The sequence below is a fragment of the Sinohyriopsis cumingii genome, chromosome 6 (assembly GCF_028554795.1).
Source record: "Sinohyriopsis cumingii isolate HCF-2022 chromosome 6, ASM2855479v2, whole genome shotgun sequence".
Taxonomy (NCBI): Eukaryota; Metazoa; Mollusca; class Bivalvia; order Unionida; family Unionidae; genus Sinohyriopsis; species Sinohyriopsis cumingii.
Window position 1 is genome coordinate 46,680,286 of NC_142966.1, and position 13,401 is coordinate 46,693,686.

At 35.0% G+C, this 13,401-nt stretch overlaps 1 protein-coding gene across 4 annotated transcripts in view; it reads right to left on the reverse strand.

Moving 5' to 3' along the window:
- Window positions 1-1,938: 1,938 nt before the first annotated feature.
- LOC149796864 (proton-coupled amino acid transporter 2-like) overlaps window positions 1,939-13,401 on the reverse strand; it is a 53,090-nt gene continuing 41,627 nt past the window's right edge. For all 4 annotated transcript variants that reach the window (XM_089961507.1, XM_089961506.1, XM_089961508.1 and 1 more), the window contains exon 11: window positions 1,939-11,621. In XM_089961507.1, the coding sequence (XP_089817633.1) occupies window positions 11,383-11,621 (239 nt within the window). In that variant the 3' untranslated portion in view covers window positions 1,939-11,382. The remainder of the gene's footprint in view (window positions 11,622-13,401) is intronic.

The window sequence follows — 13,401 nt, forward strand, 5'->3', positions numbered from 1 at the left end:
GACATAGTCAACTGTGGAGACACTTTGGAAGATCATGGCAAAATTTGATTGCAAAGAGAAATTCACAATCATGGTTCAGCAGTTCCATCTTTCACTCATATCATGGACAATGGGAAGTCATCTGAATTATTCCCTGTGCCCATTGGAGTCAAGCAGTTCTGTGTGTTTGACTCAACCCTCTTCAGTATTAAGTTCTCTGCCACGGTTTCTGATGCCTTCCATGGCTATGATACTGGGACTGACATTAGATAATGGACTGATGGCAAGCTCTTCAATTTGAGGTGACTACAGGCAAAGACAATGTTGCAGGATGTGACTGTTCATGACCTTCGTGTGGCCTTTGGCAGACCACATTCAAATGTGCAGGAACACAGACGGATCCATCTTTAAACTGAACTAAAGGTCAAGAAATCCAATGTGTTACCCACCCTACTATATGCTTCACTAACCTGGACAGTGTACAGATGCCATGCCAAGAAAATGAATAATTTTCAAATCGGAAGCCTGAGGAAATTGATGAGGATAATATGACAGGACACGGTCCTAAACATTGAGGTTCTTACGTGGGCAGTCATTCGAAGCATTCACACTCTGCTGATGAAATCATAGTTAAGATGGGCAGGCCACATCATCAGGATGTCAGACAAGTGACTACCTAAGAAGATCTTCCATGGTGAGCTGCAGGAGGGAAAGTGAGCTCTGGTTGGTCAGAACAAATGCTTCAAAAGATTCCCTCAAGCCATCCAAGAAACACTTCGACAATGATCCTCTGTCTTGGGAAGATCACATGCAGGATGGCTCCACATTATGGAGTCTCATCCAATCTGGAGCTACACACTTTGAACGGAAGAGAATTGCAGAGGGAGTGCAGAAACCAAACTGGTAAATAATGTCATGGTCATCTTCCAACTCTAAAGATAAACAACACAATATATGGACAGATTGTAAAAATGCTGTGAATCTAGTTGAAATCTGCCTATACTTAAAAAATGAAGAAAGAAATGGATACAACTCATTCTGCCCAGTTCCATCAAGAACCTATAAAACTAATCAAATTTATATACCCAGTAATCATATTCCAGGCCATCAAGACATCCGAAATTTGCAGATAAGCACTATAGTCAAGTATCTGTAATAAGCAGGAATAGATTACACAAGACCTGATTGACTACTGAGTACTGTAAAAGATTCCACACATTTACATTTTGAAACTCGAACAAAGAGGTATCTAACCCAAAATTGCTAAGCAATAGCTGTTTTTAAAATATTAAAATCTCCAATCTCCTATATAAGTCCACAGACTTTCTAAAAAAAATTGGCAGGCATTGATCCATGCAGTGCCAATGGGACTGTCATTATGGAGATACACTGAAAATGATGGCTACATGTGTGCCCCAGCACAGTCTTTGGATTTGCAGCACTGGAATAATGACACCGATACAGCTGAAAATTTATGAAACTATAATTGTGTTCGTGGAACACAAATGCCCCACCTCAGTGTCTAAAAACTGAACTAAATGCAAATACAAAACTGGATGGATGGAAAGATGTGCAGATGTACAGCCAAGCAAAGGTAACACTTAATGATGCGGCTTTACATAAATAAAGAATAAATTTTCCACGATATGATGCTAGAAGAAATTCAGAAACAAATGATACATACCGGTATTATAGGAATAATATAAATTGATCTAATAATATTATTAAGATGACCTGAAAAAGTTCATCCATTTGTTCTAACTGCACGCTTCAGTCTACTAGAAAAACTGAAAAGTCCAAAATGGAAATCAGTGGCAAGATGTTGTCCATTTTAAAGTAAGACAAGCAGAGAATGTATACAAAAAGACCCTGATATCAGCTGATTTAGGATGAAATAAACATGACATACTAAACTGAGAAAGGTCATTTACATGGGTAATAAAAGTAAACCAACACACATACCATAAAATATTTAATATTAAGATGGATACAAATAAAAATATTAACAAGCAAATATTGGTCCAAAGACAATAAACACAAGACTTAACATTTTGAGAGAGAAAGGGACAGACAGCAAAAGAGTGATTTAGAAAGAGAACACTTTTGAAAGCATCTGGTGTGGATTACATTTCTTTAAAACTGGAAAACACCAAACAAATTGGCCACTATTTGCTGAATATGAATAAAATCATGATCAAAACTGGTAATAAAATCTTTACATGTTTCTCAATTTACTGCTGAAAACAGTGGTTAGCATCCAGAAATTTGAATCAATGTCATGAAATTTTCACTGTTTAATAATAAGTCATATATTTTCATGAATTTTCTATCTTAAACAATATTCTCAGTACACTGTTAATTTTTATATTTGAAGAAATTTTGATCAATGAAAATGTCACTGATGCCTACTGGTGGCAACAGTTTCCTAAATAAATAGCAATTAAATAAGTTTTGCCAAGTGAAATTTGTGTGTCAGTTCTATATTTCAATCCGGTTTCAGTAAAATCACCATAAATGCAATACGTTTTCTGGTACCCAAACATGAAAAGTCATTCTACCATCACAATTACGTCTGCGAGTGTTTTTGTGAGAACCAAATTAAGTACTAACTGTGCTTTGATCTCCAACCTGCAGAAGCATTTGTTGCTTTGTTACGCTCAAAGAGCAGACCTCCTTTGTATTATCATGTTAATCATGTTTTTTTTAATAAAATTAAATATAGGGTGTAGAACAAAAGAAAAATTAAAAGGTATGCAAATTCAAACTGCATAAGAACTGGTGGTAATGGTCATGTGTCAAGTCAACTCATTTCAATTGACCAATTAAACACTGTTATAAATATTATTGAGTAAGTAATATTATTGAACTACTTTAAATTAGCCTACTCATTCACAGGCATGACCACAAATAGCAAGATAACCAAGTGAAATGAATACGTGAGAGATATGGTTCATTACAGAGAAGCAAGTTTTTGAGTTTGAAGTGAATTTCAAATTCCTGAATTGGTACTCAAAGATTTCCTTAAGGATGAAATTTTCAGTTATTTGCAATGAAATCACAGTATCAATAACAAAATCAAATTTCAATGCTGAAGGTTGTTTCACTAAATAAATGTCCCCCGTTTTTAAAAACAAGAATTTGTTTTGGTGAGAATCAACAACAATAAAAAACAGTTATGCAATACACAATATTGTCACATACATGTGATGGTTGATGATATGTCTTAGAATAATGTTACAATGTTTCTGAGATTGGTTATCTTGAAAATAAATGTAATTTCAACAGGAAAGCAAACATAATTTGGAAAATTTCTGTTGATGATTATTCTCAATGCAATTACAGAACCAGTACTCAGCCTGTAAACAGCCCAATTACCCCACCTCTTTGCTTTCTCAATGTCCAGTGGGGATGGCACCCCCTACATAATTTTTGTGAGGTCCCTCAATAACGTGTGACCAGTGCAGTCTATGTTTTTGGACCACATTATTCATGAGTTATTGAGAATGAGTTGAAAGCAGAAACAATTCACAAACATCAAGTCAAAGTATAGTCTGAAATAAGCAATTATCCTTGTTTGATAAATCAGGAGCTATCAAGTCATCATTTTATTTACAATTTCAGATGCTAGCCCACTGGCATTTGAACCCAACTTCTGTTTAAGAAAATGTCAGAAAATATCTAAGAAAAAAATCCTGCAGATATATATATATATATATATATATATATATATATATATATATATAAAGTGTGTTTTTCTTTTTCTTTTAGAAATTCTGACATTTTCATACCAGTGTGATAAAGTTAATGTAACAATGAAATATGCATCATAATAGTGGGCAGATCTGGCCCAATATATATCTCTTCCTATAGTTAAAATATCTAGTGGCCGAATCTGCCAATCATCTCTTCCTATATTTAAAATATCTAGTGGCCGAATCTACCAATCATCTCTTTCTGTAATTTAGATATCTAGTTTAAATGGCTGAAATCTACCAATCGGGTAAGCATGAAAAATAGGTTAAGTGACAAATAACTTAAAAACATGGTCTTCACATTAAGGATGGTGGTTGTATTACATGACAAGAAGCGAATATATTTGGTTGCAACAGACAAGCAGATGGCCTCATGGTAAGTATATGTCCTACTTGGTGACTCAAATATTCCAAAGATTCCATGGATCACTATGTTTAGCCAGCAAATAGTGCTTTGTATATTTTCTACTAGGTGATGCACATTTATTACAAAGGTTCTACTGATCACTGTCTAGCCAGCTAAAATGGCATCGTCTCTATTTTCACTATGCCAAATCAGGTTAATTCTCACATTTTGGCACTAAATTATTTACTACACTGTATAACAATTATAGACATTGTTTTGGTAAATAAGAAGTTTTATTCACCAGTGAATCTATCATGTTGACCTCTACTTCATGTTGGTCAATATGAGGTTTACTGGTTAATAAAACTTCACGCTGACCTCCACTTCATGTTGGTCAATATGAGGTTTACTGGTTAATAAAACTTCGTGCTGACCTCCACTTCATGTTGATCAATATGAGGTTTACTGGTTTATAAAACTTCGTGCTGACCTCCACATCATGTTGGTCAATATGAGGTTTACTGGTCAATAAAACTTCACGCTGACCTCCACTTCATGTTGGTCAATATGAGGTTTACTGGTTTATAAAACTTCACGCTGACCTCCACTTCATGTTGGTCAATATGAGGTTTACTGGTTAATAAAGCTTCACGTTGACCTCCACATCATGTTGGTCAATATGAGGTTTACTGGTTAATAAAGCTTCACGTTGACCTCCACTTCATGTTGGTCAATATGAGGTTTACTGGTCAATAAAACTTCACGCTGACCTCCACTTCATGTTGGTCAATATGAGGTTTAGTGGTTAATAAAACTTCACGCTGACCTCCACTTCATGTTGGTCAATATGAGGTTTACTGGTTAATAAAACTTCGTGCTGACCTCCACTTCATGATGGTCAATATGAGGTTTAGTGGTTAACAAAACTTCACATTGACCTCCACTTCATGTTGGTCAATATGAGGTTTACTGGTCAATAAAACTGCACATTGACCCCCATATCATGTTGGTCAATATGAGGTTTACTGGTTAATAAAACTTCACGTTGACCTCCACATCATGATGGTCAATATGAGGTTTACTGGTTAATAAAACTTCACGTTGACCTCCACATCATGTTGGTCAATATGAGGTTTACTGGTTAATAAAACTTCCTGTTGACCTCTACTTCATGATGGTCAATATGAGGTTTACTGGTTAACAAAACTTCCTGTTGACCTCCACTTCATGATGGTCAATATGAGGTTTACTGGTCAATAAAACTTCACGCTGACCTCCACTTCATGTTGGTCAATATGAGGTTTACTGGTTAATAAAACTTCGTGCTGACCTCCACTTCATGATGGTCAATATGAGGTTTAGTGGTTAACAAAACTTCACATTGACCTCCACTTCATGTTGGTCAATATGAGGTTTACTGGTCAATAAAACTGCACATTGACCCCCATATCATGTTGGTCAATATGAGGTTTACTGGTTAATAAAACTTCACGTTGACCTCCACATCATGATGGTCAATATGAGGTTTACTGGTTAATAAAACTTCACGTTGACCTCCACATCATGTTGGTCAATATGAGGTTTACTGGTTAATAAAACTTCCTGTTGACCTCTACTTCATGATGGTCAATATGAGGTTTACTGGTTAACAAAACTTCCTGTTGACCTCCACTTCATGATGGTCAATATGAGGTTTACTGGTTAATAAAACTTCACGTTGACCCCACTTCATGTTGGTCAATATGAGGTTTACTGGTTAATAAAACTTCACGCTGACCTCCACTTCATGTTGGTCAATATGAGGTTTACTGGTCAACAAAACTTCACGTTGACCTCCACTTCATGATGGTCAACATGAGGTTTACTGGTCAACAAAACTTCACGTTGACCCCCACTTCATGATGGTCAACATGAGGTTTACTGGTTAACAAAACTTCACGTTGACCTCCACTTCATGTTGGTCAATATGAGGTTTACTGGTCAATAAAACTTCATGTTGACCTCCACTTCATGTTGGTCAACATGAGGTTTACTGGTTAATAAAACTTCACATTGACCCCCACTTCATGTTGGTCAATATGAGGTTTACTGGTTAACAAAACTTCACGCTGACCCCCACTTCATGTTGGTCAATATGAGGTTTACTGGTTAACAAAACATCACGTTGACCCCCACTTCATGTTGGTCAATATGAGGTTTACTGGTCAATAAAACTTCACATTCATCTCAATCAAGGTCAATAATTGTTACTAAAGCAGGAAAGACAAATCTGAGACAAAGAGACACAAGTCCATCTCTCATCATCTAAAACTTCTACATGACAAAACTTTACAAGGAAAACATCTCTATGTTCACATTTTACACATAAACAACAAAATGAACATGCATACACTGAACAAATAAATAATGGATTCCAAAATGTCTCATGATAATAAAATACATTTGTCATGTTGAAATCTGACTACAGTTACAGTTAAATGAGCATAGACTTTCTTTGTCAAAGTAAAGTTTACATTCACCTATCATATATACTCGCTTATAATAAGAGTCCAAATGCAAACTGCACAGACCCATATCTGCCACTGTATAAAATACTGGCAGAGCTGGGTTTGTGCAGTTTGTTAGGAGTAATCAGCAGAACAAACAACACAGACCTTGATCAGCTAGTGCATTATGCTTTACACTGACCCAGATATGTCATCATATAATGTAGCTGCAGTTTAGGATCGATGCTGTTAATCTAAATTAAGCAGAACAAACAGTTAGGCCCTGCTCTTCAGGTGCATTATGTAAAAGCAAATATGGGTCTGAAAGGAAACTGAACATAAGTATAAATGGAAATCAAGTCCAGTCTCTGATGATTTTGTTTCTTAGCGTTATTCCCAAACATTGCAAATCTTGATAAAAGTGAATAATAAAATGATTAAGTACTTAAATCCAATTGCAATCAATGCCCTTCATCATATGCAATAAATCTGATTAGGACTTAATTCATTATTGCATTTCATAGATCTACACAACATAATGTAGGGTTCAACAAATTTCACGTTCAGAGAGTTCCACGCCATACCAATAAACCAAAAAAACGCTGGTTACCCAGCCATGGGAGATAAACTTGGATTTTTCAGTCCAGAGAAGGCACTGCAATGTTAAAGTGCTATCTTTAATATGTCCTTTTTAGGATATTAATAAATCAGTAATAATAATTATTATCATATTGAGAAGTATTTTTAGTTATATTTTGATAAAGGTTGCGAGTCATGACATCTTGTGCTAACTCCATGGAGAATCTAAATTAAACATTTCACATGGCAGCACTGGTTCAGCTTTCAGGAAGTACCTGGTTTCTGGGCACAAGATTTGTTGGACTCTGATCATAACATGTACTATTTATTCTTCGAAAATGACAATTCTATAAACATTATGAAAAGAAGAATCAGTGAAATGTGCTATGAACTTTATTATATTTTCAATGAAAGCCTGAACAACATGATAGGACAATATCAAGGCAAAGTAACCAGTGAATTAGTGCTGGTTTTCATGCTGTATCATTTTAAGAGAATATATTTAAAGCTTTGATTTAATGTGAAAGTTTTATTCATTCAGCACATCGGGTCTTCCAAAATAGCTGCATATACTGGATTTTTCCAATGAGACTGATTCGAACATGACTGTAAAATGCCTTAATTGGAAGTTTTTATATTAAGCTCATCTTCAGACTTGACAAATGACTTTATAAACCAAGACTCATACATGGTCATTGGATCTGTAATTAAAATTTCCACAGCAATAGGTGTACATCAACCTTATGGATTCTGCAATGTAGAATTACAGTCATATGATTTCCCTGCCTCTACCTATCATGGGAGTGGACCTTTTAATTTTATAGGTGAGGTGGAATGTATCCAACAAATTATATAATTCATATTAAAAAAGAAGTTTTAAAAAAATGAAAACAACCATTGACAAATTAAAATATATGCATAAACTTGTTCATATGCACAGCAAAACCATGGTACATAAAACTTGTATTAATGACAAACCCTTTATTCCTACAGCTGAAATGGTTATATCCCCAAAACTGACCCACTATTCTCCATGTAGCTTGGCTTGCCAACAGTGACAACTTCCCCAGTTAACACAAGAACATCTGAGCAATATGAAGTGATTAGCATTTCTGACAACATTTTAAGACAATAAAAAGGACTGTATCACCTTTTTACGACTATATAACAACCTCAAAACATACATGAAAGACATTACGTAGAGATACATGCAAGTTAACTTTCAGAATTCACAAAAAGGAGTGGGTAGGGGTACAGAGATGATATATCACATTGATCACAGTTGTTATTGATGGAACTAAAATTCCACAATTGTTAATGATGGGACTAATATTCAGCAATTGCTACAGATATGACTAACATTTTACCATTGTTGTTGATGGGACTAACATTCCACAATTGTCATTGATGGGACTAACATTCTGCAATTGTTACAGATGGGACTAACATTTTAAAATTGTTACAGATGGGACTAACATTTTAAAATTGTTACAGATGGGACTAACATTCGACAATTGTCAATGATGGGACTAACATTCTGCAATTATTACAGATGGACTAACATTTTACAATTGTTGTTGATGGGACTAACATTCCACAGCTGTTATTGATGGGACTAACATTCTGTAATTGTTACTAACATTCCACAATTGGTCCCAAATCTTCTGTAGTTCTGCACATGTATATGAAACCTAAGACAAAGAGAATACAGTAAATCCAACTACAGAAATCTCAAGATCATTTTCAAGACTGATTTTTCCAATGTAGGAAATAAAATGATAATTGTGTACTTTTTGTTCAAAATGTAATTTTTCTTAATTGTTTGAGTAAGCACACCACATCTTAATCCATTGTTAGAAAGTATAATTTTAAAATTTGTTCTTTTAATGAGAACAGTTACTGACTCAATGCTTTATGGATTCCTGAAAATGCCAAATCTAAACATATAAAATATATGGATACTTGAAAATAATATTGTGTCTACATATAATATATCATCAAGCAATCATTCATAAATCATAACAATGGTCCCTAAGATCACTCTCACCATTTTCTGATTCATCCTAAACTATTTCTTTTGGTTACTGAAAAGTTATTTATGGATATGCACACAAATTTTAACACTGGTATGCTTAAATACTTTGATTTGATGCAGAAGTTCCTGAAACGAATGACAGAATCTTCATCACACCATCTGATATTTTTTCCTTGCCAAAGATAGTGAAACAAAAAAAATGATATCTACACAGTGGCATCTATATATTAATACATGTATTTAATTAAATGTGATTATTCAGAAATAGAAAACCTCATTCATGATTCTTGTACTCAAATAAAACCAACATATACTAAAATACCAACCTGAGTTGACAAAGTAACTATTAAGGTAATTGATAAAACCAATGACCACAGCTGTCAGTGACAACGTTCCATAAAATATCCACAATGAAGTTACTTTCTTCCTTTTCTCCATTTACTTATCCCTAATTTTTCTACAATCCACCCACTCCCGGTCCTATGATTGCATAAAGCCACCCACTCCCGGTCCTATGATTGCATAAAGCCACCCACTCCCGGTCCTGTGACTGCATAAAGCCACCCACTCCCGGTCCTATGATTGCTTAAAGCTACTGAAGTTTCAAGACTGCTATGCACATTCACAAGGTACCAGTACACTAAATAAGTTCTTTACTTATTTCCTGCCATTTTCTTCGTTTTTGATAAATTCAATCCATTATTTTAAGTTTGAGGCACCAGAACTTATCATACTTACCATCTATACTGGCTTATAGGTCAAGTCCAACTGCAAACTGTACAGAACCAAATCTGCCATTGCATGATGCACTGTCATATCTGAGTTGTGCATTTTGGTTGTTGTTGTTGTTTTAGGGTTTAACGCCATTTTTTAGCACACGATATGCTATACGTGGCGCTCAGTATTAATGGTGGAGGGTGATCCCCGGAAAGAACCACCGACTCACGAGAAGCTACTGGCAAGCTTTCTCACATACCCACATTGGCTGAATCCAAGACTCAAACCCATGCAGACAGAGGTGAGATGGCAGTGATCCGTAACAGAGAGCGCTTTAGACCACTTGGCCACTTGGGGCCCCCAGTTTGGTTGTAGTAATCAGTAGGACAAAAAACAACACAGGCCTGGATCTGTAGGCACATTATGCTATCACAGATCAGGATTTCTGATGTTTCAAGACTGACTCAATTTATAAGTGAATATATATATATATATATATATAGTATGTTTAGTACTAACTAATAAACAGTACAAAAAATAAAACGATCAGAATGAATCAGCATAGGCTGTACTGCATTTTCTGGATATAGCTGCATTTGAATGCAGTGACTAGAATTATCGACACATTCAAATAACATTATTTGCTCTGTCATCCTATTTAAAAGCTAACAAGCTGAACTCAGTATACATTTTATTTTCCATTTAGGCTTCAATTCTGCCTTCCTTTAAATACAAATAACTTTCTTCACTGTTTAGCAAATCTACATATTAATGCATGCATACACACAAAAGGCCATATTCCAAAAATATATATTACTTTATTTCAAAAGACATTTGATTGATATCTAAAAAGATACAGATTTCACCCACTCCACTCAAAACAAGCATGCTGGGATATTATATCAACATACAAAACTATAATTTTCTATATATCTAAGGACATTTAGGATGATATTTACAATTATGTTGGATTGGTTTGTAGTTTTCTCACACGATCAGTGTTTGCTCACAATCTAAGTATTTGTTCACATAATCAGGGTTGGTATATCAGATCAGTATTTGCACACATGACCAATGTCATTATGCAAGAATTAGTGTAAATAAAAGTTGGCTACCACAGTATTTTCCATGAAGTACATAAATAACCATTCTAATAAAGTAGTTTAAAATCAGGGCAAAATTATCCCAACTGTTGGACCAAAGAAAACATCGCATGTGCACATGGTTTGTGTTTGTGAGCGAGAGAGAGAAATGATGGAGATAAAACTGCTACTTTCATGTATACTTGTTTCAGCCAGAGATGTGAAGAGATAATACGAGATCCATTTAAAATCATTAAAGAAAATGCAGCGTCAACACCAATAACAATGAAAAATATAAACATATGATGTCGTTGGCGATTTCTCACAGAATAAACTAGAGATATATCACAGTATAACAGAAGAGAAAGTGATATTTCTTTAAGAAACACCTGTGTTATTCCCACTGCTAAAATGTATCAGCAATGTCTTTAATAGAAGAGTATGTTCCAGTCAAAAATCCAACAAATCCTAGAAACATAATAATGATATTCTTGAAAATCTTCCATTTGTTGATGGTTTCTGACTGTCCTGAGTAGGTGGCGATCTCTATGATGGGAGGTATAATCAAAGCTAGGGATGCGCCTGCAAATGCCCCGATTAGAGATATTAGTAAATCTATATGAGGCACAAGCAGGGCTATTCCAACTGGAAAAAAAGAAAGCATCAAAACATAAAAAGCATTATTAACCAGGTTTGCAGAGATGAACATAAATTGCAAGACATTTGATGAATATCCCATACATACTCACTTACAAGACTAGTCCAACTGCAAACTGCACAGACCTGGATCTGCCATTACATAATGTGCCGGCTGATCTGGTTATGTGCTCTTTGTTAGGATTAATCAGTAGAACGAATTAAACAGATCCTAATCTTCTGGCACATTATGATACATCAGGTCAGGATCTTTTGTTGTTTGCAATCTGACTCGACTTACAAACATGTATATATGACATTCCTCTACTATGGTCATAAGTAAATACCAACCACATATAATTTGAATTATAAATATTTTACTCTTTTTTTTCTAAATAGAGAAGTGATTGAAAATGCTACAAATTATTTGGAGAAAATATTTAAGCTCATATCTTTGATGAACATTTTTCTATTGCAATGATTCTGTATTTCTTAAAGAACCACACAGAAAACTATATCAAGGGAGGTAACCACTTGGAGCATAATCATTATCATGGATATCACATGCTATTGTTGTTGTTGTTGTTGGATTTAACGCCATTTTTCAGCACACGAGAGGCTATGCATGGCGGCCCGTATTAATGGTGGAGGAAGAACCCGGGAAAACCCCGAGAAGAACCGCCGACCCACGAGAAGCTACTGGCAGGCTTTCTCACATACCCACTTTGGCCAAATCCAAGACTTGAACCCACACAGACAGAGGTGAGATGGCAGTGATCCGTAACGGAAAGCACTTTAGACCACTCGGCCACTCAGGGCTATCACATGCTATAAACCTATTGTTAAAAACCTATCAGTTCCAAATCTGCTTTAACTGATTATGTCATACAATGTAAAAACAGAACATCTCTAGTGTCCAAAGTCCTTCCATAAGCTATGTGAAGCTACTAACTCAACAAGTCTTCCATGGATGTCAAAATGTGAATAAGAAATTTTTATGTTTGTGCTCAATAAATAAAAAATAAATAAAACTTTAAAAGAAATTTGAACACAATGAGCAAATGAAATAATACATGATTGAATGCCCATCTCATGTGACCTTACTTGTCTCTTTTGGCAGACATCAGTGTCGACAAGCTGTCAATTTGCCATGCTCTATTTATTCAAAGTACAAAATCTAAAGCTTTAGGTTTATTCAACTATAAATTGTAAACTCAAAAAGTGTTTAAATCAGTTTCTATATATTCATTTATTAGGAAAACATAAAGATGTGTACATTAATTTTGTCTCTACAGCCTGTTTTCAAAGAAACCCAAACATGAGGCCCAATAGATCAAGATTCATACAGCTTCAAAGAGTTCATTATAATGGACTTTTCAAATAACTAGCAAAGACTTCCAAAAGTTTTCAAGAAGTGTTCTATTGGAATTTCAACTTCCTCCACATTATTTTTCTTATCAACAGGTACAAAAGGAGATATGTGTAACTAGTGCATCATCACAGCAAAAGGATGCTGCTCCATCTGGTAACCATTTGATCCAGCCAATTGTGTCCAATTTTATTTATTTATTATTCCTTATTTTGCAGAATATGCAAATAACAAATGTTCTGAATTGCAAAATAAATTAAAAAAACATCCATAATGTTTGATCCAGGTATGCAATGTAGAACTGATGGTATTGCATGCAAATTAGCATTCTTTTAACAGTGATGGACTAAGTTATTGAAAATTTTGCTCCAAAATCAATAGGTTTCTTCCTTTCCCCAAATGGCCATCACAAAGTTTAGT